General features: G+C 42.7%; 1 protein-coding gene across 1 annotated transcript in view; it reads left to right on the top strand.

The window, feature by feature from the left end:
• The window catches only part of MACF1 (microtubule actin crosslinking factor 1), a 325960-nt gene that overhangs the window by 280763 nt on the left and 19145 nt on the right, over positions 1-26052 (top strand). The window contains exons 66-91 of the mRNA XM_080800760.1: positions 481-600; positions 1014-1121; positions 1979-2197; positions 3595-3798; positions 5514-5745; positions 6939-7165; positions 8383-8505; positions 8598-8699; positions 9311-9412; positions 9503-9676; positions 9768-9923; positions 10069-10266; positions 10865-10993; positions 11888-12061; positions 15114-15269; positions 15374-15580; positions 15715-15834; positions 16271-16440; positions 17562-17721; positions 18528-18722; positions 19071-19199; positions 20100-20243; positions 20729-20917; positions 23509-23629; positions 24281-24444; positions 25837-25999. Coding sequence (XP_080656886.1) covers positions 481-600; positions 1014-1121; positions 1979-2197; positions 3595-3798; positions 5514-5745; positions 6939-7165; positions 8383-8505; positions 8598-8699; positions 9311-9412; positions 9503-9676; positions 9768-9923; positions 10069-10266; positions 10865-10993; positions 11888-12061; positions 15114-15269; positions 15374-15580; positions 15715-15834; positions 16271-16440; positions 17562-17721; positions 18528-18722; positions 19071-19199; positions 20100-20243; positions 20729-20917; positions 23509-23629; positions 24281-24444; positions 25837-25999 — 4186 coding nt within the window. The remainder of the gene's footprint in view (positions 1-480; positions 601-1013; positions 1122-1978; positions 2198-3594; positions 3799-5513; positions 5746-6938; positions 7166-8382; positions 8506-8597; positions 8700-9310; positions 9413-9502; positions 9677-9767; positions 9924-10068; positions 10267-10864; positions 10994-11887; positions 12062-15113; positions 15270-15373; positions 15581-15714; positions 15835-16270; positions 16441-17561; positions 17722-18527; positions 18723-19070; positions 19200-20099; positions 20244-20728; positions 20918-23508; positions 23630-24280; positions 24445-25836; positions 26000-26052) is intronic.

Genomic DNA, 26052 nt, shown 5'->3' with positions numbered 1-26052 from the left:
GGACCACTAACTGGGTTTTGTTAACTTCTTTCTAAAGAAGTTGAAATAGGATCGACTCATATTTGTTGAAGTATAATCCATTCCAAACTTTTTTTTATATTTTATTTTATTTATTTGACAGAGAGAGACACAGTGAGAGAGGGAACACAAGCAGGGGGAGTGGGAGTGGGAGAGGGAGAAGCAGGCTCCCCGCTGAGCAGGGAGCCTGATTCAGGGCTAGATCCCAGGACCCTGGGATCAGGACCTGAGACGAAGGCAGACACTTAGCGACTGAGCCACCCAGGCGCCCCTAATCCATTCCAAGTTGTCTGCATCTTGATTTATGATTTTATGAACTTCTCCCCCAGTTTTGTCTTTACTTTGTAATATAAACCATATTAGTGAAAATCCAGGCCTTTCTGTGTTGAAGAAATTCTAATTCTAAGGAGATGGACTTTTGTTATATGTAATTGGCTCATTTTCCTTTAATATGTCTGTTAGTATGAGCAGGCTGCTGATGCAGAACTAGCTTGGGTTGCTGAAACAAAACGAAAACTGATGGCCCTGGGTCCAATTCGCCTGGAACAAGACCAGACCACAGCTCAGCTGCAGGTACAGAAGGTAAGTGTAACACAGATGTATCCCCTATGCCCTGAGTGAGTAGAATCTTCACCTGCCTAGAGTGACTACAGGAGAGTTTCTGACTATCCCAGGTGGAATAATGCAATTTCATGACGATGGATAGAGATTAAAAATATTTAAGAACAGGAAGAGATTCTTTGCTTTGTGAAAAGGGAGCAAGAGGCCCATTAATTCAGGAAAGAATAGTTACCAGTTTTCTGGATGATTTTTAGGAGAGATGATAATTTTGTAAGCTGTTAAAAGGTAAGCACTAAAGATGTATGGATAGGCATAGAAGAGTTTTGATGTGGCTTCATCAGAGCAAGGAGTTTTTCATAGACTTTTGTCTAACATTTCAGTAACAGGCTTGGGGTCCTTTTACTTCATGATCTAACTCTAGTTCACTTTCAAAGGCTTTCTCCATTGACATTATTCGACACAAAGATTCAATGGACGAACTCTTCAGTCATCGTGGTGAAATCTTTGGCACATGTGGGGAGGAGCAAAAAGCTGTATTACAGGTGAATTGCATTTATTTATTCACCATGTTCTTATCTTGACCATGATGCATCAGCGCAGTTATGAACTGATAGTTAAGGTTTTTTCTTCTCTGTCACGGTAATGGTAATAAAGTGCAGCTTGGTGTTCTGGGGAGGTTCACATCCCTAACCCTGTGTGTGCAAATGTCCAAACAGTCCTACTGTGTGATAGGAAATACATTGCAAATCCATTTTCTTTATAACAGAGGAATTGCTTCTTCAGTCCGTAAGGATCTTTGAGTTGCCTTTCAAAGTATCTGTAATGGATTTTTCAGAACCATATGCAGATACTCTTTCTTCAGGTCCTTCTAAATGATCAGACCAATTTTGTTTATTTTTGTAAAGGTTATGGTTACACTTCTTTCTCAGAAATACTCATAAATCAAGCTACTTGCTTTAAATGTATGAAGCATAAGTGTTGGGTTTATGGAGACCTTTTCCTCAGAGGAAGAGAGCCAAGTGAAACTTGATGGGCAGAGGGTCCGTCACAGGCCCTGAGTTGTTCTGTCTTCAACTGATTCGCCATAATTAGGCTGTGTCTGAAGTTGTGTGTCTTCACTAAAAGATTAATGCTGTGTTGTGCTTGCTCTGTTTGACTGTCTTTGAAACTACTTTCATATGTTAAAAAGTCTAGAAACAAAATATATATGTGATAGGAAAAAATAGAAAATTCAGGTAAGTATAAGGAAAATATAAATCACTTGTCATTTTTCTCAATCCATTTCTGAGCATTAAAAACTAAAGAAATCCTTTGGTTTTTAATGTGTGATATACACCTACATTTTTCCTTAAAAGAAGGGTTCGTAAGAGTAATAAATGTTATACTTTGTTATTCATAGGAAAAGACAGAATCTCTAATACAGCAGTACGAAGCCATTAGTCTGCTCAATTCAGAGCGTTACACCCGCCTCGAGCGGGCCCAAGTCTTGGTGAACCAGTTTTGGGAAACTTATGAGGAGCTCAGCCCCTGGATTGAGGAAACCCGGGCACTGATAACACAGTTACCTCCTCCAGCCATTGATCATGAGCAGCTCAGGCAGCAGCAGGAGGAGATGAGGGTAAGGAGCATGCTGGCTTTTATTTCATTGCAGAACTGAACATGGGCTCCACGATTTTTTTTTTTTTTTTAAAGATTTTATTTATTTATTTGACAGTCAGAGATCACAAGTAGGCAGAGAGGCAGGCAGAGAGTGAGAGGGGAAAGCAGGCTCCCTGCGGAGCAGAGAGCCCGATGCGGGGCTTGATCCCCGGACCCTGGGATCATGACCTGAGCCGAAGGCAGAGGCCTAACCCACTGAGCCACCCAGGTGCCCCTCCACGATTTATTTGAAAACAGCATGTTTATCAGTGCCTACCGGGTATAAGTACTATGTTATGAAGTTAATTCTTAATCCGTTAGCATTTCTTTGCTAATACAATGCATACCTGAATTCTTTCCCTGGTCCTTAATATGAATGCATTAAAGAAAAGCATGGAGATGTCAGAGCATTGCAGAAGTGAAGAACTAAGTGAGCATCAAGGGAATTTTTCATCTTTCCAGCCGCAGTGGGATGTTATGGGATGGGTGTGGCTGGCTGGCTTTTTCCATTTGGTTTGGCCCCAGTTGGAGTGGGAGCCATGAAGAAAGGGCAGAGAGCATTTGTGGCATATTGTTTAGGGGAGGAGGGGAATCTGTAGACACTTAATGCTATTACCATTAAAGATAGTTTTTAATGTTTCTTTTATTTGTGGTTAATGGCTCGTGCTTATTCCTTTCTCTGTGTTCCTGTACATGGAAGGATATAAACTGGAAGGAACCAGCAATAAAGTCAAGGAGTGGTTGGATTACTCTAAATATTGCCATTTGTGCCTTGTCTTGCTTAGTGTCTCTCAGTTTGGGGAGGGAGACAGGTATTTAACCATGTAAATTATAATATAGTACACAGACATATTTATATGTACAGAAGAGGGGGATTAAACTTGTATCAATGGGGAGGGTTGTGGGGAGTAAGAGAGGACGTGTCTAGGAAGGCTTCCCGAGTGATGGGACATTTGATGGCTTTTGAAAATTAAGAGGATTATGTAGTATTAGAACCTAAGACTTAGGGGCACCTGGGTGGCTCAGTGGGTTAAAGCCTCTGCCTTCAGCTCAGGTCATGTTCCCAGGGTCCTAGGATCGAGCCCCACATCAGGCTCTCTACTCAGCAGGAAGCCTGCTTCCTCCTCTCTTTCTCTGCCTGCCTCTCTGCCTACTTGTGATCTCTATCTATCAAATAAATAAATAAAATCTTTAAAAAAAAAAAAAAAAGAACCTAAGACTTAGATGTTTGTCTGTTCTTTCATAAATGGTGAGATGCTGGGACTTGCTGGTTTTTAGCAGTTCACTTTGTTCCTCTCAAAGTTGGTATGAGCTCTAATCAAAATATTTAAGCAAATAAATTGGTATAAAAATGCTCACTTTATTTTTTTTACATAGCAACTCAGGGAATCCATTGCTGAACACAAACCCCATATCGATAAGCTGCTAAAGATAGGCCCACAGCTAAAGGAGTTAAACCCTGAGGAGGGGGAAATGGTGGAAGAAAAATACCAGAAAGCAGAAAACCTGTATGCCCAAATAAAAGAGGAGGTGCGCCAGCGGGCACTGGCCCTGGATGAGGCTGTTTCCCAGTCGGCTCAGGTATGTGTGTCTTAAACTCATGATCCCTTCAACACTGTCCTTTAGTTTAAGTAGGAGGTCTGTGTGTCAGGTATGCCCCTGTGGTCTTGAATGTCTAGTCCAGCATGCTGACAGTACATCATCAGTAGACCAGGAACCTTTGCCTGTCTATATTTTCGTTCCAAGGAACATTGGTATACTGATGCGGGGTGGCGGGGGGTGACTCAGTGGGTAAAACTCACCTCGGCTGGTATATATTTTCTGTTGATGGTTTCCTTGAAAACTTTATATTTTAATGAGTCTTTAGCAGGGATGATTTTGGATAAATTCACCTTGAAGCAACGAATGTGTCAAGAAAAGTCTTATTCCTATTTGGCTTGTTACTTCTGAAATTTAGAGAACAGCACATTAGTTTTCTTACTCAAGAGGCCACCAGCTAGTTCCTGGTTCAGAAAAAGATGCTTAAGTAGCGGGAAGTAAGAGCCAAAGAGGAACATAAACCACAAGCAGTGGACTTTAAAGCATGTAACTACATACTTTTCAACTAATATATTACTGTTAGTGGTATTTTTGTCATGTCTGGGTATTTTATTCCTATGTTTAGTCTCAATACTCTTGGTTAATATTTGTACTTACTCAAGTTTTTCCCCCCACCTTCCGTCCCATCTCTCACTCACATTGTGGAATGTGTTACTTTGTGTTGTTGCTGCCTGCTCCTGTCTTCCCCACATCGTCACATTTCATTGTTGTGTTGACCGCGCCCACCATTACAGATTGCAGAGGTAAGGTGCCCACCCACACTGGGATTAGGGGGTTCTTATGAAGCTGATAATTGAGAGAATTTACCTATAAGGAAATTCCCTTAACTGTAGTGGAATAAGCTTATTAGTGTGATTTATTACGCCAGTCTCACTTGGGGTGAAACCTAGAAATGAGGGAGTGGTGGGGAGTGATTTTATTGAAATCCCACAGTATCTTCCCTGTAAGACACTTTGAGTTGATAAGCCTTATTCTAATGAATCCAGAGTTGGTTCTAGAGAGCTTTTTAAGGGGGCAAGCTTATCTACATTGCTCCCTTTTCCCCTTTCTCTGCTTCAGATTATAAATGAAAATTTTATGATTATAGTCCTGTTATTTAAAGTACCAGAAAAGTGGGAAGGTAAATTGTTTTTAGAATAAAGATAGATTTGGCCTTCCTTAATACCTTTCATCATGCTGACATTTTCCCTTCTCACTATTACATATAGTGGGTTTTTAGATTGCATGCCATATTACTTTTAATCTCCAAATCATGTGGCATATTGAGTTCCCCATTCATTTACACAGTTGGTGGAGGGCCTCTAACTTGTTGGTCTAATCTGTTGCATGCAGCTGTCATCTGAGATGTTGACACACTGACTCTCACAGTTTCATGGTCTTGTCCCTTTCTTGTCACCCTAGTTGCAATAGGGGGAGTATAAATGACTTGATTTGATTTCTAGCATATTACTTAATATCTTTTTGTTTGTTTGTTTTGCAAATAAACATTTACTTTCTCTTTTTGGTGGGCCAGCACAGGTGTGCTGTGCCCAAAACAATTTCTTGGGCAAACCTAACACTTGACAGCCATCGGGCTAGGCTGAATGCAAGTCATCCCAAACAGTGGTAGATTTATAGCCTGTCCTTATTTCCTAACATTTCCCCCAGAAGTGTGATGAGGTATTACTGTGATGGCTAATGGTCCAACATCTGTTTAGTTCCATGATAAAATTGAGCCCATGCTGGAGACTCTGGAGAATCTCTCCTCTCGCCTGCGGATGCCACCACTGATCCCCGCTGAAGTAGACAAGATCAGAGAGTGCATCAGCGACAATAAGAGTGCCACTGTGGAGCTGGAAAAGCTGCAGCCTTCCTTTGAGGCCCTGAAGCGCCGTGGAGAAGAGCTCATTGGGCGATCGCAGGGAGCTGACAAGGATCTCGCTGCAAAAGGTGCTTGATGAATCTAATTTTCATTTTTTTTTTTTTTCTCTTTAAGTAGGCTCCATACCCAGCATGGGGCTTGAACTCAAGACCCTGAGATCAAGAGCTGAGCTGAGGTCAAGAGTCACATGCTTAACCTGGAGAACCACCCAGGTGCCCCTGAATCTAATTAATTTTTAAAGACAATCAATAGAATAAATTCTAGGCTGTGGTGACTCCAGCATCCCACCAGATACATTTCACTGAATGTGAAGGCAGTCCCCAAGTAATGAGTATTCCACGAAGTCATTTGGAAGTCATTTAGAATTCAGAACACATCTCCCCCATTGAAACAAGATTACAATCGCTAGTTAGATTCCCAGGCCAGGAAACAAATGCTCTTTTAACCCTTAACAGAAGTATGCTGCAGTATCCATAGTGGGTAGAACATAACTACCTTTTATAACACTTTATATGGGAAACATAGTGAGTTCCAACACAGAACACTGGAAACAGAACTCTCATCTCAGCCCCTTTATAAATTAGGTCTTTTGGTTTTGATTTTGTTCTTTTAAAGATTTTATTTATTTCAGAGATAGTGCATGAGTAAAGGGAGAAGCAAAAGGGAGAGGGAGAGAGAATCCCAAGCAGACTTCCCCTTAACAGAGTGTCAGATGTGGGGCTTGATCTCTCGACCCGGAGATCGTGACCTGAGCCAAAATCAAGAGTCAGATGCTCAACCAACTGAGCCACCCAGGTTCCCCTCGGTCTTTTGTTTCTTAGCTGTACCTTTATATTAGATGATACCTCATTTCCACATTACCTCTGTGATCTCTTTCTGTGGGAGACCAACATACATGGAAAATACAAATGTCTAAGTAATAAAGCAAAGGTAGAAAACTGTCCTGCAGTTTAAATTTTTTATTTTATTTTATTTTATTTATTTATTTGACAGAGATCACAAGTAGGCAGAGAGGCAGGCAGGGAGAGAGGAGGAAGCAGGCTCCCCGCCGAGCAGAGAGCCCGATGCGGGGCTCGATCCCAGCACCCTGGGATCATGACCTGAGCTGAAGGCAGAGGCCTTAACCCACTGAGCCACCCAGGCGCCCCTGCAGTTTAAATTTTTAGAGCTTTTTAAAGGATAAGAACTAGGTGAAATTTCTGATGAAGCAGATTCAAGTACTTAAGAGAGTCCCACTCATATCTATTCTTTATTCCCTCAGAAATCCAGGACAAATTGGATCAAATGGTATTCTTTTGGGAGGACATCAAAGCTCGGGCTGAAGAGCGAGAAATTAAGTTCCTTGATGTCCTTGAACTCGCAGAGAAGTTCTGGTATGACATGGCAGCTCTCCTGACCACTATCAGAGATACCCAGGACATCGTCCATGATTTGGAAAGCCCAGGCATTGACCCATCTATAATCAAACAGCAGGTGGAAGCTGCTGAGGTGAGACAGAAACAGAACCCCATCTTGTACATGTTTGTCCTCTAGAAAACCACTTTATTCAAGCGTTAACAGCTTACCTGGGCGTTGTTATTGTTCTTGTTGTTTATTTAATAGGACTTTTCCCCACTTGAAAAAAATATGTGCTCTACTATATATGGTAGAAATTTCTTTCTTTTTTATACTTACACGTTGTACCACTTGTATAGACTCATACAACCTCCATAATTGTGATGTAGGACAGTTCCATCACTCAAGTAATTCTCCCATCAATTTTAAACTCATTTCACATTAATAGAATGTACTTTTTGATTTTAGTCCTTTCTAGAGTCAGTATTTCACAAGTTAATTAGTTAATTAATTAATTTCCAAGTAAATTTCTTTAATGTAGAAAAACAACAGATAGAATAGAAAATAAATTCTGGATTCATCATCCAGAAATAACAATTGTTACTTTGACATACCTTTTCCCAGCCTTTTTGGAGAGCCTAGTTTTTATTAAATGCATTTTCACCTCATTTTGTCTCTTTAGTTTCAGCCATTCTCCCCCCTCCCTGCCTGTCACTGCCAGTGCATGAACCAGTTTTTAGGATCTGGCCCAGAACTGACTTTCTCCAAGATTATATAGCTAGCATTTCTATGGTGTTAGTCTCTCAGCTCTCAGATTGGTGCCTTGTACTGTATTATTTTATCCTTGTTGATATGCTTCCCTGTGATAGAGTTCTTTTTTTGTTTTGCTTTGTTTTGTTTTGTTTTGTTTTAGATTTTATTAATTTATTAGAGAGAATGAGTGGGAGGGAGAGGGAGAGTCTGAAGCAGACTCCACACTGAGCACAGAGCCTAACAAGGGGCTCAATCCCACAACCCCCATGATAGATTTCTAGCTGTAGATTATTATCTCTTGGACGCTGGAAGGATGAACCTTCAGTAAACTACTAAAGCTCAGTAGACCTTTCCTAGAGTACTTTAAAAATGCTGTTGTAGATACAATATAGATGATGAAATATATTTATATGTGTGAGAGAGCAAAAGAAAAATGAACCGAGTCTGAGGTTGCACTGTTTGAGTAGATGAAATATTAAGGACATTGAAAGGCTTTCATAAAATTGACAGTTCTGTTCAACCTCTGCTATTGATGAGGGTATAAATTACATTTGCAAAGTTTGGGAAGTTCTGTTCTGCTTTCTGTTTTGGCTTATGTTCTGTTCATTTACATGTAGACTATTAAGGAAGAGACAGATGGTCTGCATGAGGAATTGGAGTTTATTCGAATCCTCGGAGCAGATTTGATTTTTGCCTGTGGAGAAACGGAGAAACCTGAAGTGAAGAAGAGCATTGACGAGGTGTGGAAAAAAATGGATATGGAATTCAGATGAAACTTCAGTGGACTCACACTGAAGACTGGTATTAATTAAAGAATCTGTTTTTCCCTTAGCTGAATAATGCCTGGGAGAGCTTAAACAAAACCTGGAAAGAGAGGCTAGAAAAGCTTGAGGATGCCATGCAGGCCGCTGTGCAGTATCAGGACACTCTGCAGGTGAGAGGCCACAGGGTGACCACCACAGAAAGAAGCTTCCGTGTTCTTTTTGTCATATTCTAAATCCGGTGGAATGGATCACCTTTGGAGGACTAGAGCATTCTCAAACCTAAAACAGTGCTATTTCGGTATTTCTAGCCTAATTTTCCTGTTCCTAGTGAGGAAAGTACTGATCTCCAAATTTCTACTCTTCTTGCCATGTTTTTCATCGTCATCTTTATCCTCAGGGTGGCTATGCAGTGAAGCGGGTCGTACTGTGTAATCCTTGCTTGCCAGAGGTTCCAAACCCAGGTTACCTTGAAGAACAGCTTGGCACAGTACTTTCACCACATCCTGAGCTTGCTAGGTGGCCATGACAAATACTAACTTCTATTCACATTTAGTTTTTCCAAAGTGTAGTTTATTTTGGACATTATCCTAATAATACTGGCTCTGTTCTTAAATCTCCATATTATTGGAGTAAAGTTCATTATCCCTTACCTCTGCCCCCTACCTAAAAACACAAATAGCACAGGGTCTTTGATTTTTGTCTGCTTATGTCAGCAGAGATGATGCTAATTCTCTCCCAACAGCTGGTGCTTTTTTGGTTTTTGACTGTATTTTTGTTTTAGGCTATGTTTGACTGGCTCGATAACACTGTGATTAAGCTGTGCACCATGCCCCCTGTCGGCACTGACCTCAACACTGTTAAAGATCAATTAAATGAAATGAAGGTTTGTGACTGGGAATGGCTTTAGAAAGAAAGTTGCATTTTCATTTTTAAAGAATTGGTTTGATGTTAACATGAAGTATGTCTCCGGTAGGAGTTCAAAGTGGAAGTTTACCAACAACAAATTGAGATGGAAAAGCTCAATCACCAGGGTGAGCTGATGTTAAAGAAAGCTACAGATGAGACGGACAGAGACATTATCCGAGAACCGTTGACAGAACTCAAACACCTCTGGGAGAACCTGGGTGAAAAAATTGCCCACAGACAGGTGAGTCAGGTGGTAGAGTCTGTCAGTGGACAACTAGCTACTGTTTTATCATTTCCTGACAAATGTCTCCTTTATATCTTTTTCTGAGTAGCACAAACTAGAAGGTGCTCTCCTGGCCCTTGGCCAGTTCCAGCATGCCTTAGAGGAACTGATGAGCTGGCTGACTCACACTGAGGAGTTGTTAGATGCTCAGAGGCCCATAAGTGGAGACCCAAAAGTCATTGAAGTTGAGCTCGCAAAGCACCATGTAAGTGCTTTCAGTTTTCATCTCTCCACCTGTTGGTTTGAGACCAGATGTTGTCACCGGAAGCCTCTTAATATTGTGCGCACTGTAGAGAACCAGGCTTGGTGGCATCTGTGGAAATAAATGATGATGTCCAACATTTTTTTAGGTTCTAAAAAATGATGTTTTGGCCCACCAAGCTACAGTGGAAACAGTCAACAAAGCTGGCAATGAGCTTCTTGAGTCTAGTGCTGGAGATGATGCCAGCAGCTTGAGAAGCCGTTTGGAAACCATGAACCAGTGCTGGGAGTCGGTGTTACAAAAAACGGAGGAGAGAGAGCAGCAGCTTCAGCTGACACTGCAGCAGGTACGTGTTGTCCAGACCGGTAGGTGGGGCTGTGCACGTCGCAGGGTCTGGAGGAGCGCCTGTCCGAGCCCGTCAAAGGAAAGCAATCTGAAGTAGCATCCCCTTTACCCACTCCACTCCGTGTCTTAAGAGGAAGGTCAGTTCCACACTGGAACTTGTCTGGAAAGAATAGCTTTTGATTGAGTGGTCCTTTTTGTATTTGTCTGTAGCCTAGTCTCTCTAGTTTCTCTTCAAAGTTAGTAGTAGTTAGTAGATCTTGGCTATGACAAAGCTTGCTCACAGATTTCATTATTTCTTGCATCAAGTCAGGATCCCCTTCTCCCCCGCCCCCCTGTCCATTTGCAACAGTACCTTAGTCAATCAGTTCATCAAGTTATATCAGACATCAGTGATAGGTTACAAGGATCCTACTAGATTTAAGAAATAAGAAATATAGAAATAAGTAAATATATCAGCTCCATGCTAATCCAGCAACAGAACCACCCTGAGAACAGCCCAGAATTCCTTCCTCAGGATAGGCTTCTTATATGGTCATTTAGTGTTTACTCTTAAAGCTGAGAATTGACTACTGACCTTGCTGATATGTCTTTTCTCAAAGGCCCAGGGTTTCCACAGTGAAATTGAAGATTTCCTCTTGGAACTGACTAGAATGGAGACCCAACTTTCTGCATCTAAGCCCACAGGAGGACTTCCTGAAACTGCTAGGGAACAGCTTGATACACATATGGTAATAGATGTTTCTTGAAGTTGAACATAATCCCCTATTGAGCAGCTCCTTACTGAATTCATAGACCTGTATGTATCTGGGAGTCTACAAAGTATGCATTCTTAACAACAATAGAGTACAACTTTAAGGACTGCTGCTTTTATGTGGGCATTAATACCACCTACCACAGGCAGCAGTGGTGACAGGGAAGCTTGATTGGAAATACATTGGTGAGCTGGTAAATTTTGAGTTGTTCAGTTGGTTGGCTTAGGAATATTGACCTGAAGGTGAGAGCATCAAGAAGACAAATACAGGGGGCGCCTGGGGGTGGCTCATTGGGTTAAGCCGCTGCCTTCAGCTCAGGTCATGATCTCGGGGTCCTGGGATTGAGTCCCACATCGGGCTCTCTGCTTGGCAGGGAGCCTGCTTCCCTCTCTCTCTCTCCCTGCCTCTCTGTCTACTGTGATCTCTCTCTGTCAAATAAATAAATAAAATCTAAAAAAAAAAAAGAAGAAGAAGACAAATACAGAACACAGATGTGTCTCTACTTAGGAAAAGAGTGTTTGGGGGGACTTAGGGAAATCAATAGATACTGACAATGTATTAAGAAAGGGGCTAAGGGAAAGAAGGCAACATAATTTCTAGGCAAATGTTTCATGAAACAGAAATAAATTATTGGGGGTCTATTTTTGTGATCGCTGATCCTCGAATCCTCTTAACTTGATAACAAAATTATTTTAATTTTAATGAAAAATGATAGGATTCATTGCTAAGCAGTTGAACTGAATCCAAAAAAAGGGTTTAATCAAGAATGAGACCTTCCTGGACTTTTCGAACTGTGTTCATAAATCTGTGTGTGGGTGTCTCTTAGGGAATTGGCATTGCCAATCTCCTTCTTGCTTTTTTTTTTCCCAGGAACTCTATTCCCAGCTGAAAGCCAAGGAAGAGACTTATAATCAACTGCTTGACAAAGGCAGGCTCATGCTTCTAAGCCGGGATGACTCTGGGTCTGGCTCAAAGACAGAGCAGAGTGTAGCTCTCTTGGAGCAGAAGTGGCATGTGGTCAGCAGTAAGATGGAAGAAAGAAAGGTATCACCACAAATTACAGTGTCTGATTCCTGGGCTTGAGTCGTTTGCTTGCCAAATGCATGTAATTACCATCTAGTTTCTGTGAAGACTTTTTGAAGACCAGTACATGGTACCAGAAGTTGCAGAACTGATATCCTCAGGATCACTTTTGTGCTAATCAAGCTGTCTTTTCTGCTGTTAAATTCCTGTTTTGTATCTGTGTCAAGTTGAATTGATGGTGCTAGTTTCTGCTGCTGTTTGCTTTTATTATTCATTCCTTTTCTGCCTTACCAGTTCAGACATTACTGGCTGTTATTGCTCAGTGATGGACTTACAGCCCATATTAATCACCAAATTGTGTTCCTACTGAAAAACTGGGTTAAATTGGAGTCACTGGCTTGGGATTGGGAGGGTGGGAACAGAGCATGCAGGAAGTCGGGCTAACATTCTCCACAAGGAATTTGGACCCTTGTATAAATCCAGTATGCAGAGAATTTTACTAAAAGTCAGGAGATAAGTATATTTATGTGATCTCTCCCATTCTTCTTCAAAAATCAAATTCTCCTCAAAAGAAAGGTGATCAGGGATCAAGGCCTCAAAACACTGTTTTTTATGAATACTGAGTTTTGGTGTATCACTCAACACAGAGTTTCTGTACCGGGCAGATCAAATGTAAAATATGTCTTCAGATCTGTTGGCTACATCCATTCAACAGTTACTAAGCAAATATGTACAAGGCACTGGGCTGCTACAGGTGTAGTGGAAGTGAAGGTGCGGACCCTATCGTTGTGAAATTTAATGGGCAGAAGGGCATAAAACAAATATGCACACATCTAAACGAATATTTCTAGAGAAGCATTAATGTCCTAGAATTCTTTTAGTGTGAGGTCTGGTGATTCTCTTATATGAAGAACGGCCAGAGGAGCTGAATATAAGGCTTTCTTTTAATTCTTAGACAGACTATCCTCTGTTATTCCTGCAGAATGCAGAACTAGGACTAATTAAAGAAACCAAGGCAGATTCTGGCTCAGAATCAGGTTTCTTGAAGGTTTTCCCATCAGTGGAGCAGATTGTCTCAAGAAATAATTATCTATCACTGGTGGAACCGGTCCGACAAGGGCCAGGTATCAAGAATAGTTATTTCTGATTTTGCAGAACATTACATTTCAGTATCACTAAAATCATTGATTAAATATGTGTGGTGCTGTATTAAAGAAGATACAGATAAGACGTTGTGGAAAGATTTCCTGTCATCTGGGAACTTGCAATGTATTAGTTTCCAAGCATTTGTATGGTAAATATGAGGGAGATTTTCTTTTTCCTCTTGATTGGTTTAGATCAGGTCCTTACATTTTTGTAACATTCATTATAGTGTTTTTCTAGATTATAAAAATAACCTGAAAACACAAAGAGAAAAACCTCTACAGTATAACCCAGTTAACAACAATTAACATTTATCATGTACATCTTGGGTTTCTTTTTATGAGTTAACAACATGTCATTATTCCACTATACCTGCCTGGTAGATGGACCAGGAATAGAGGCCATCACCTAGGTGTGTGGGTAGAGTTTATCTCTGAGGCTTTAGCTTGTAGCTTCTGGAATTAGGGTGTACTCTTAGCACTGGCACATGCCCTGAATGAGCCATTGTTTTTGTCATTCTTATTTAGATCAAAGTGTCTAAAATTTTATATCTAGTGTTGTTTGCTTAGAATATTATGGCTTTTATTACCTTTTCTCCTTGTAGCTTAAAAATGAGCTTCAGGGGCACCTGGCTGGCTCTGTCAGTAGAGCATGAGACTCTTTTTTTTTTTTTTTTTTTTTTTAAGATTTTATTTATTTGAGAGAGAATACATGTGCACAAGCGGGGAGGGCCAGAGGGAAAGAGAGAAGCAGGCTCCTGGCTAAGCAGGGAGCCTGATGTAGGTAGGACTCATCCCAGGACCCCGGGATCATGACCTGATCTAAAGGCAGATGCTTAACCGACTGAGCCACCCAGGTGCCCCAGGAGTATGCGACTCTTGATCTCAGGGTTGTGAGTTCAAGCCCCACATTGGCCCTAGAGCTTACTTAAAAAATAAAAATTTTTAAAAATACTGGGTGCCTGGGTGGCTCAGTTGGTTGAGCGACTGCCTTGGGCTCAGGTCATGATCCCAAACTTCCAGGATTGAGTCCCACATCGGGCTCCCAGCTCCTTGGGGAGTCTGCTTCTCCCTCTGACCTTCTCCTCTCTCATGCTCTCTCTCACTCATTCTCTTTCAAATAAGTAAATAAAATCTTTATTTATATATATATATTATATATATATAATTTTATATATATATATATGTGTGTGTGTGTATATATATATATATATAATTAAATTAAAATTTTAAAAAGGATAAGCTTTAGGCACCTGGGTGGCTCGGTGGGTTAAGCCTCTGCCTTCAGTTCAGGTCATGATCTCAGGATCCTGGAATCAAGCCCCGCCTGGGGAGTCTGCTTCCCCCACTGCCTCCTGCCTGCCTCTCTGCCTACTTGTGATCTCTGTCAAATAAATAAATAAATAAATAAGTCAGTAAGTAAGAAAGATTAAGCTTCAGCCTCATACATTTTCAGATGCCATATTTGCTGAAAACATATTTGAATAGAGAGCATTGCACAAGCATCATCTTTACAGTAAAGTGCTTTTCATTTAGTTGTTTTTATACCACAAAAGTACGTTAATGGGAAGTGAGGCTTTGCCCCAAACAAGTTGCAGACCCTGCAGCTGTCACCACTGAAGAATCTGTTCACTTACATATACTGAATAGTTTCATCCCTGTTCTTTAATGTCCCAGGAAGTGGGGAATTGAAGAAAAACCCACATAGCTGCAAATTGTGCTCTTTCCTTTTTATACATGGTTGTTTTGGTTTCAGAACCTAACATTAAATTGCCCCCTTTTTTGTAAACAAGGCATGTTTGGAGGTTGATTAAATGAGCCTTCCTTTTTAGAGGTCATTTCATTTGGTGTACAATTCACGCCTTTGTTCTTGAAGCTACAATTCCTGAATTTGGCACTTTTTCTTTTTGTGTGTTTTAATTAAAATTCAGTCAAAGCTGGAAGAGGCCCTCAACCTGGCAACAGAATTCCAGAATTCCCTGCAAGAGTTTATCAACTGGCTCACTCTAGCAGAGCAGAATCTCAACATTGCCTCTCCTCCCAGCCTGATTCTAAACACTGTCCTTTCCCAGATAGAGGAGCACAAGGTAACTATGACGTTATGATGTTGCCCTCCTTTTAAGAGAACTAGTTGGAAGAGAAGCTCCTCTATCTTATCTTCAGTTTAAAGAAAGCAATATTTTCCCCTCAGGTATTTGCTAATGAGGTCAATGCTCATCGAGACCAGATCATTGAGCTGGATCAAACTGGGAATCAGTTAAAGTTCCTTAGCCAGAAACAGGACGTTGTTCTGATCAAGAATTTGCTGGTCAGCGTCCAGTCTCGATGGGAGAAGGTTGTCCAGCGGTCTATTGAAAGAGGGCGATCCCTGGATGATGCCAGGAAGCGGGCAAAACAAGTGAGTTATGAAAGAAAGAGACCCAATTTATTGAACAACCTTGGGCTGCATGTGTGGAGTCTCTGGAATGATTTTCATGAAAGTCTAGTTTGCATAGTCATTCCTGTTATAAGTTATTTTTTATATCATTGTAGTTCCATGAAGCTTGGAAAAAACTGATCGACTGGCTGGAAGATGCAGAGAGTCACCTGGACTCGGAGCTGGAGATATCCAATGACCCAGACAAAATTAAACTCCAGCTCTCTAAGCATAAGGTAAAGCATTCGTGGCTTTTAGGTTCTGAGCTGGGAATTCACTGAAGATTGCTAAAAATGGAAGTCAGAGCTAGTAAAAAGAAAATCAGTTAATGTTGGAAAATCAAAGTGCTGAAACCAGCATTCCATTTTATATCTAGACTGTGTCAAACCCAAAGAGTCATTCATTTAAATAACAGTTCAAACAAAGCGATTTTGGAGGTAACCAGTTAAAACTATAGGCTTTTAGAAATTGTTACGCACTGCTGTATATGGTATAAACAAAAATTTATAAATTTCTTAAGGATAAGCTATTGTTAATTCAGGAGGTAGTGACCTTCATACTCTGATTACCAACCCGAATACTGAAATTTTTTCTTTGTTCCAAATAAAGACGTCATCTGCCTTTTAGCATCAGGTGTTTTTTGTTTGTTTTTTTTTCCCTTTTTGGAAACAGGAGTTTCAGAAAACTCTGGGCGGCAAACAGCCTGTGTATGATACCACAATTCGAACTGGCAGAGCCCTGAAAGAAAAGACTTTGCTTCCTGATGACACTCAGAAACTTGACAATTTACTGGGAGAAGTCAGAGACAAATGGGATACTGTTTGTGGCAAGTCTGTGGAGAGGTGAGTATGAATTTTTGCTTCAGTGGGGCTGTATATTATCCCAAAACTAACAAAGACTGTTATTGAATTCCATAAAATGACCATAAAGCTAATGCATCAATAACAGGTTTTATAGCATCTCAATATTTCTAGTTCATTCAATGAGAATTATGAAATAAGTTGAATAAAATATTAAAATTCTCATTTTCAGCTTGAATCTTACTATATTAGAGAGGCCCATAAACTCAAGCCAACAGCAATAGAAGATTAGTAACTCCAAATATTTGTCAATGACCAGTTTGTGATAGTAACAGCTGTCTCAGTGAGTTCTCACACTGTGTCAGACAGCAAGCAAAACCTCTGCACACATCACCTCATTTAATCATCGTAATGCCTAACCTTTACTGGACAGTTACTACTGAGCACTTGCCAGATAGAGGCTAACCAATCATGTAATCCTCATAACAACCTCATACAACAACAACCTCATAACAACAGTCTGTAAAATTCCCATTTTACAGATGAGAAAAATGATCATAAAGAGGTTATGATCATAAAGAGTGACCCCCAAGGTCACTCAGCTACTAAGCAGCAGAGCTGGGATTTGATGCTGTTGGATTTGGTTCCATGAGTTGTGCTTTCACCCATTTGTACACTATGTTTTGCTAAGTAATATGATATCTTTGTATTATTTATACTCCCATTTTTTGGATGAAGTGACTGAGGGTCAAAGAGGTGATGAGAAAGCCCAGGACTACACAACTGGTCTAGAGCTAGGAGTTAAACTCCTGACTACAGACCATGACCAAAACCGTCATCCTCTACTTGAGTGGTATAAAATGATTAACAGACCTTGGTCATTATGACATATCTGTGTGTATAACCATTGGACTCTTAAGGGACCAGGAGGGCCTCTGTACCTACCACCTATACTACCCTTACTCCATTCTAGAGAGTGGTTTGATTAAAAATGTCTAGGCATATCTCTTAGTCACCTTTTGCTCTATTTCAAACCAGTCCAGCATGGAGGGCCCTCTCTCTAGAGTTCAAGCAGTATTCCTTTTCCATTCAGCGGTCAGAACTGTGAGCCAGCCAAAGAGATGGGATCTCTAAAAACGGTGAGGGCTGTGTGCTTTTCTCAGGCAGCACAAGTTGGAGGAGGCCCTGCTGTTTTCGGGTCAATTCATGGACGCTTTGCAGGCCTTGGTCGATTGGTTGTACAAGGTGGAGCCACAGCTGGCCGAGGACCAGCCCGTGCACGGGGACCTCGACCTCGTCATGAACCTCATGGATGCCCATAAGGTGAGGGGTGGGAGCTGTGCCGCAGGGGGCACAGCCACTGAGTCCTCGGCCTCTGCAGGCCTTCTGCTCACACTCCCCACCCAGGGGAGAAAGGAAGTCTCAATGATCCTTTGTCTCCACTCATCAGAGAGACCACTCCTCGCTCTGTGTCCTTAAACTATTGCTGGGATTCCGTGTCACTCAGAGAATTTACCCAGATTGCTTTGATTCAGATTTGGCAATGTGTAAATTTCATCTTAGGGTTTCCCCCCCTCTTCCTGTTGGTATCTCTCCATTGAGTCACACCATGAATTTAAACTCAGGAGCCCCTCAAGATATGCATTTTCTTGGACTCCTGAAATGAAAATGCATTCTTTTTTTAGCTGATTCTGACCCTAGCAAGCCCAGCATCATGCACAGCAATGTTTATGTGTAACCTACACCTGTTGTGTCAACCTCCATAATGTTGTTTCAGCACAAAGCATTCAGCTTTACTTGAAATTACATCAACATCTTATTATGCATGTGGCAGATGTGTTCTTACTGAACTCCCACAATTCTGGAAATTTTGCTATGATGTCATTCCTGTGTTACAAGTTAGGAAATTGGGACTCCAGCTGAGCAACTTACCCCAGGCCTCATCTTTAGAGTCACCTCTTCTGGGTGTTTGTTTCTTACACATCGTCCTGCCTCCCTCTGTGTAAAAAAAGACACACAACTGGAACCTACCAAGGAGAACGGAACTAAGTGATTCCTTTTGTCTGTCGTTTTGCTTCTTGGGTTCAAAACATTTCTCAGCAAACTAATTCCTCTGTTTTTCTTTCTAGGTTTTCCAGAAGGAACTGGGAAAGCGAACAGGAACTGTTCAGGTACTGAAGCGATCAGGCCGAGAGCTAATTGAAAACAGTCGCGATGACACCACGTGGGTGAAAGGACAGCTCCAGGAACTTAGCACTCGCTGGGACACCGTGTGCAAACTCTCTGTCTCCAAACAAAGCCGACTTGAGCAGGCCTTAAAACAGGTCAGAGACTTTAGTGGGGACACCCGGAAGGGGAGGATCTGAGCTGATTCATTCTCATTTCTTTATCAGGATCAGTTCCACCCAGCCTCAAAATGAACGTAAAATCAAACACTGATATTCCGAATGTTCTACAAGATTTTAATGTTCATTTGTATTGGAGGAAAAAAATGAATTCAGTTGGTTTTCAAAGAACTACAAATGAAAGATGCCCTTTGTGGGAGGCTTTGATAGGGCCATTGGTGCCTCTGAGGCACTAATGAGTTCAGGCCCAGCCCTTTCCCTGCCATACCCCAGTGTTCAGGACAATGGCTACAAAGAGGCTCAGTCTGTTGTGCTTGGTTATTTCAGGCGGAAGAGTTTCGGGACACAGTCCACATGCTGTTGGAGTGGCTTTCTGAAGCAGAGCAAACACTTCGCTTTCGAGGAGCACTTCCTGATGACACAGAGGCCTTACAGTCTCTCATTGACACCCATAAGGTAATCCAGCCCCAGGGTGAAGTGACCCATGCCACCCACCAGGGTGAGGGTGGCCCGCCACTAAAGGAAAACAGCTTTTTGCTTGGGAATTTCAGATCTCACGTGCAAAGAACTAGAACCGGAATAAGCCCAGCTTACTGGTTTAGCAAGAATGAGAGACAGATGACTGGTGGGTTTTATGACACCTTAAAGATCACTCATTTATCTTTACAGAAGTAATGCATGTTGGTTGTAAACAAGTGAAACAACATGGTATCATACGAAGAAAACTGGACTATTCCAGCCTCTCTAGACTTCTCGCCCGCACATGGCTTGGTTTGGCTTTCCTTGTGTTACCAGTTTCGGGCCCTGAGCCTCTTACCAAGCTGCAGAATATAATACAGTATCTGGGGCTACAATGTGTCCTAATAAGATGGGAAATACTTCCTTTAATTTTTGTGTTACCCACCAGGGGATTTTAATCTTGATTTTGGCACATGGTATTCTGTTGCTTGTATTTTTAAAATATCATGTTTTATAGCTGTCATTTGTCCAAGACAGTGCTCATTGTTTATACACACAGAAGTGAGTCAAAACAGGGTTTTTTCAAAAATAGAGAAGCGAACTCAGAATAGGACAAGGGTCATGCCCAGCCTGGGAAAAGGGGCTCCTGTCTGTGTCCCTCCTTGTCTTTGTCATCTGTAGTAGAGACAGTCATTCTTGTATAAACCCTTCACCTCCTCCCATCTTTTAGAACTGGGAAGAAAGTACCAGAGACACTAGGATGCAGGCTTTAGGGGCCTGTGTGAACACCCACGGAGGGAAAAAACTGCATTGAAATCTTTCCCCCGCACTGTGTAAACTAACAGTGCTGCTAGAGTAGATTTCTTCAGTTTTGGTTTTCAAATCTTTTTTGTTTAGGAGTTCATGAAGAAAGTGGAAGAAAAGAGAGCGGATGTTAGCGCAGCGGTAGCGATGGGAGAGGCCATCCTGGCTGTCTGCCACCCTGACTGCATCACTACCATCAAGCACTGGATCACCATCATCCGGGCTCGCTTTGAGGAGGTGAGTTCCTGGTTTTAGAGGAAGACGACACACGCCCCACACGGTGGGTTTATAGGGGAAACAATGCTACTGAGCTTTGTCCACCTACCCCCAGATAAGGAATTTTTCACTCATTCTGGGTATCTCAATAAGAAGTTAGCGTTTCAGTAATGACTGTTTCCTTGATGATGAGATAATGAGCAGCAATCTGGAAGAATGGTGCTGGTGTAATGATGTATGTGTTCGTTGATGAATTCCAGTGGACTTGGTTTTGTGTCTTTCCTTTCTTCCTGAGAAATCCTGTGTTTAATAGGACGTACGTGCTGGATTTGTTTCCAGGAGTACTGATTGCTTATTCCAGCTCTGTCACTGGAGTAAGAGTGAAGCCTCTTGAGTGCTTCGGGGGTCTTCCTCCTGAAGGTCATTGTTAGGATCAGATGACAAAATGGACTTTGGAAACAAAGGATGTGCTTAACTGAGACAGGCAATGGTTTCTCTCTCCCCAGGTCCTGACCTGGGCTAAGCAGCACCAGCAACGTCTTGAAACAGCCCTGTCAGAACTGGTGGCTAATGCCGAGCTCTTGGAAGAACTTCTGGCTTGGATTCAGTGGGCTGAGGCCACCCTCATTCAGCGGGACCAGGAGCCAATCCCTCAGAACATTGACCGAGTGAAAGCCCTTATCGCCGAGCATCAGGTATCTTAGCTGAGTCCTGCGGCTTCGGGCATTCCCTTTGTGGCTACTGGAGCCCATTTCCTTTGCCCTGTCTGTTTTTAAATGGTTGCTTATGGTATTTGCACAGACTTAGCTTAAAACAACACATGCTTATTATCTCGCAAGTTCCGTGGGGCATGAGTCCTCTGGGTCCTCCTCTCAGTGTCCTACGGGGCCAAATCAAGGCGTCAGCCAGCAATGCAGCTCTTGCCCGGGCTCAGTCAAGTTGCTGGCAGAATCAACTCCTTGTGGTTGTGGGACCCGGGTCTCCATTTTCTTGCTGGCTGTCAGCCAGGAGTCACTCTTGGCGCTCAGAGGCTACCCTCAGGTCTCAGCTGACCACGCTCACAGTGAGGCAGCATAGGTCTTCAACGCCAGCAGGAGAGGCTCTCCAGTCTGCTTAGACAGATCTTATATGGTAAAATGTATTCAAGGGAACTATTCTCCCATTCTTTTCACCACTGTGACCCTCCCTCAAGGGGAGGGGCTGATACAGGGCATATACCCCAGGAGTGGGACTCCTGTGGGCCATCTCGGAAGTCAGCAAAAGTTTTACACCTGGGTGCAGAAAGTTCTCTTGCCTGAACCCAGAGATGGGCAAGAACAGCACATCAAACTAAACTGAACAAAGGAAAGTTGAATTGAGCTACCTTCGTAATATATCCTTGGGAGGCAAAGATGGTTTTTAACCGTGATCATTTACACTGATTACAAGCGTGGATCTTGGTTAATTATACTTTGGACATACAGTCTTTTTAGTATATATAAATAATTAACCCTACCCTTGAAAACCCCCTGTATTCCTGTCAAGGTTGCATACTTTGACACCTTCTCTTCTGAGAGGTTATCTTCATATTCCAGGCCACCCCTCTCCCTTCTGTGATCCCCTCTTCTACTTGTGTCTTCAAGCTCTTCTATTTGCTCTTTCCTCCAAACCGTCTAGACATGGTCCTCTCAACCCTGTGTTCCCTTTGAATTACCCTCATTGTTCCCTCCCTCCCTCCTTTTTTTTTTTTTTAAGATTTTATTTATTTATTTGACAGACAGAGATCACAAGCAGGCAGAGAGGCAGGCGGGGGGGTGGGGGGTGGTGGGAAGCAGGCTCCCTGCTGAGCAGAGAGCCCGATATGGGGCTCGATCCCAGGACCCTAGGGTCATGACCTGAGCCGAAGGCAGAGGCTTTAACCCACTGAGCCACCCAGGCGCCCCTCCTCCCTCCTTTTTCAAACAAGCTTCTGGTCCCCTGTCTTCTCTCCTTGTTTCCCACTCACTACCCAGGCCCTTGGGGTCTGGCTTCCATCCCTACTAATACTATCCCAGTCACATCCCACTGACCAAATCCAGCTAACGCTTTCAGTCTTCATCTTACTTGACATGTGACAGAGGTGCCTCTTCCTTCTGAAAACTCTTCTTTGGACTCTTGTCCTATCTTGTTTTTCTCTCCTCTCTCTGACTGTTCCTTCTCAGTCTTCTCAGCTGGTTCCTCTTCCTCTCTCCTTGTTAGTGTGTGTTTGCTGAACAAGTTCCATTCTTTACCCTCTTCTCACACTGCTGAGGTCTTACCTAGTCCAACAGCTTCAGCTACCACCTGTAATCCAAACCTTTCACATCTGTTTCATCTCCAGTACCATTATCTCTTGAAGTCTAGATGTACGATAAACCAGAGGCAGCGCTAAAACTCCATGTAACCTGTGCCATACCCTACCCTCCCAAGCCTGCCTCCTTGTCCACCCACCTTCTGTGATGTGTCTGGGATGCCTGCCTTTCCTATGCCCCCCACATCTGACCAACCACTGGGCTCTAGCTGTCCTACTTCCAGAATACCTCTTGGTTCTGTCTAGGCCCTCACCATGTTTCGCCTCAGTTACTGCAGTGGTTTCCTAACTCATCCCCCACCATGTTTTGTCTTCTACACTGAAGCAGGAACCATAGCTCTAAAATAAGGATCTCATCAGGTCTCTTCTCTGGATCAAAATCACTCAGTTGCCTTCCATTGCTCTCCAAATAAAATCCCAGTCCCTTAGCCAAACACAAGGCCTTAATGGATCTTTCTCCTACCTACCTCTCCAGCCCTCTGTCCTGCCATTCTTGTGATTGCATCTTGGGCTCAGCCAGTGATCTAAAGGGCCCTGGCTCACTAGACCATGAGGCTCCCCTGGATCTCTCTGCACTGTGCCTTCTGCTGGGACTGCCCTCTACAAAGTCCTTGGCTAGTTCTTCATCCCTCACTACTCCACTGGAGTCCATCTCTGGGCAGCTCTCCTTGGCACCTCGGCCTGTGGGGTACTCATCCTTGGTCTATCTTTGCCATCTTGGGTGGCATTCATTGCACTGACTTCCTGGTTTTCCTCACTCAGCTGTGAGCTCCTTGGAATCAGAAGCCATGTCTGATCCCTTCAAGTTTCCAGCATCTGATGAAGAGCCTTGCTCAGCTGTGTTTCTTGAAAGGAATGAGACAGTGTACAAAAAGGCATCTGTTCCATCATGAGCTTGGGCTTTGTGAGTAAGAAGTTGCTGGATTCTATCTTAGTCCAAGAAAATGCTGAACTCTGTTCCCTGTTTGTGTTTGACAGACGTTTATGGAGGAGATGACTCGCAAACAGCCAGACGTGGACCGGGTCACGAAGACATACAAAAGGAAGAACGTAGAGCCTGCTCACACGCCTTTCATCGAGAAATCCCGCAGTGGCAGCAGTAGGTTTCTAGCCTCCTGTGTTGGGGTGTTTCATTCCAGCTGTTGGAAGATGAGCACTTTCCAAGTCCCTGTCAGTAAACTTCTTTTTGGGGCACCTGGCTGGCTCAGTCAGTAGAGCATGCAACTCTTGATCTCAGGGTCGTAAATTCAAGCCCCATATTGGCTGTGGAGCCTACTTTAAAACAAAACAAAACTGAAATTTTTTTTGAAACTCACTTTTCTTGCACCAACACATAGTAACTATATTCCATTTTCATGGACTGGCCTAAAATTTTGAAGTAGTCAGCAGATTGTCTTTGCAGTGGCCTTTCCGTTGTTGTGGCAGCTGTTCACATTTGGTTTGCACTCATTTGATTATCAGATAAAACAGCTCCTGTAGAGCCATTGCTTTTTTGGTTGAGTTGACATTTCCTCAGTTTGCTATGGACAGAATAAATGGGAGATAGGAGACAAATACCCGTTGGCTGGGAGAAAGAGCAGTAATTTTGAAATTAGTATGCTTAATACCTAAATATTTCCAGGTCCCAGGTTTCTTTTCACATTCACTGACCGGTTACCATTTTGAAGTGTCCTGAGTTAACACACATGGCACTTTCTTTGTGAACTGACAAAACCAGATTTTCTAATCTCGCAATTATTTTTCCTTTTAGGGAAGTCCTTGAATCAGCCCACACCTCCTCCCATGCCAATCCTTTCACAGTCCGAAGCAAAAAATCCACGGATCAACCAGCTGTCCGCCCGCTGGCAGCAGGTGTGGCTGTTAGCACTGGAGCGGCAGCGGAAGCTGAACGACGCCTTGGATCGCCTGGAGGAGGTGAGGCCCTGCTCAGCAGCCTTCCCTGGAGGGAGGTGACGTCTTACCTTCTGAGGCCCTCTTACTGTGATCTGTCCACCTTGACCAGCTTCTCTAGAAGTAGAAACACACCAGGGTGAGCCAGTACTCTGTCCCTTAGGCCTCCTAGGAGAAAAGCACGTGGGTGAGGAGATGGCTCACAACAGGGTAGACCATAGCACCTAGGTGTAGAAAGCAAGCAAGCAACCAGCGGGTCCATTTGAGGGCCGGCCTGTGACCCGATCCTCCTCAGCACCTGGCTGTGGTCAAGAATCAGGAGCATGCCTTCACAAAGTTACCTCCAAGTGTGTAGCTAATCACAGTAGCCACCATTATTGAGCCCTCTATGTAAAGATCTAAGATACTCAACTATGATATAATGGTAACTTATAACCTTGTTATTCCCCTAGCCGTCACTAATTACAAAAAGCAAATCTATTTTTAAGTATCATTAACCCACCTAAAAAATATAGTACTACACTTCCTAGTTTCTAAAACCTCTAATACCTTTCATATTTTTTTTATTTGTGCATATCAAAGCAGCTATGCCCGGAAGTGAGTGTTCTGTGTTTTTTGTTGTTATTTCTGTAGGTCAGTTGAGTTTTAAGCATATTTGGGTTTTGGCTTTTTGGTTTTTTTTGTTTTTTTTCCCTATTCCTTCCAACTTTGGAGTTTGAAAGACCAGGGGGAAAACTGCTGCGCTGTCTCAGTCATTCTGAGTCTTTCTCACTAACATTGTCCAAGCAGCTCAACATCGCCTTGCCCACTGCACAGGCCTGCTGTTGTCTGCCAAAGCCAAATATTTCACGTGGAAGTCAGACGGGCAGTTTGCCCCCTCTGGTGCCATTCCAAAGAAACATGCTTGCGTGCAGGGTTGGATCATTAATGCTTCCAGCCAGAACTCAAATGATCTCATCTCAGAAAATGATGGGAAACATGAGCCTTCTGACATGGGCCTCTGTGTGATCATGGTTCTCACCAAAATCACAAAAGTGAGGAGTGCTAAGGACTTCTCTTCTGGGATAGAATCCATTCCCTCGCGTCTAAGAAGGTGATCCTTTGAAAAAGTGCGAAGGGAAAGCTGGGCTGGCTCCACCCATTCTTGTTCTACGTGCTGCGTAGTTTCCGTGGTGATCACGCAGTTAACTGTTTCTCTCACTGCTTCATTATGCCATAGCCCATGTAAAGAATCACGGCTTTAAGTGAAGGATCCAGATTGTGCCTTCACCAAAGAGACAACATATGGATATCATTGTTGATGCCCCTCTGGAAGGCCTGCATGGCTTTACTGAATGTCTGGAAGTTCGGGTATGCTCTGGGAAGGTTTGAGGGCCAAAATAATAAGTCTTGTTGACACCTGTGATTTCTTTCTAGTTGAAGGAATTTGCCAACTTTGACTTTGATGTCTGGAGGAAAAAGTATATGCGTTGGATGAATCACAAAAAATCTCGGGTGATGGACTTCTTCCGGCGAATTGACAAGGACCAGGATGGGAAGATAACACGGCAAGAGTTTATTGATGGCATTCTAGCATCCAGTGAGTTCACTCATAGTTGCAAACATGGGTCACACCTGGATTCCTTGCACTTG

The sequence above is a fragment of the Martes martes genome, assembly GCF_963455335.1.
Source record: "Martes martes genome assembly, chromosome: 4".
Classification (NCBI taxonomy): domain Eukaryota; kingdom Metazoa; phylum Chordata; class Mammalia; order Carnivora; family Mustelidae; genus Martes; species Martes martes.
This window is presented reverse-complemented; position numbering and strand designations above follow the sequence as displayed.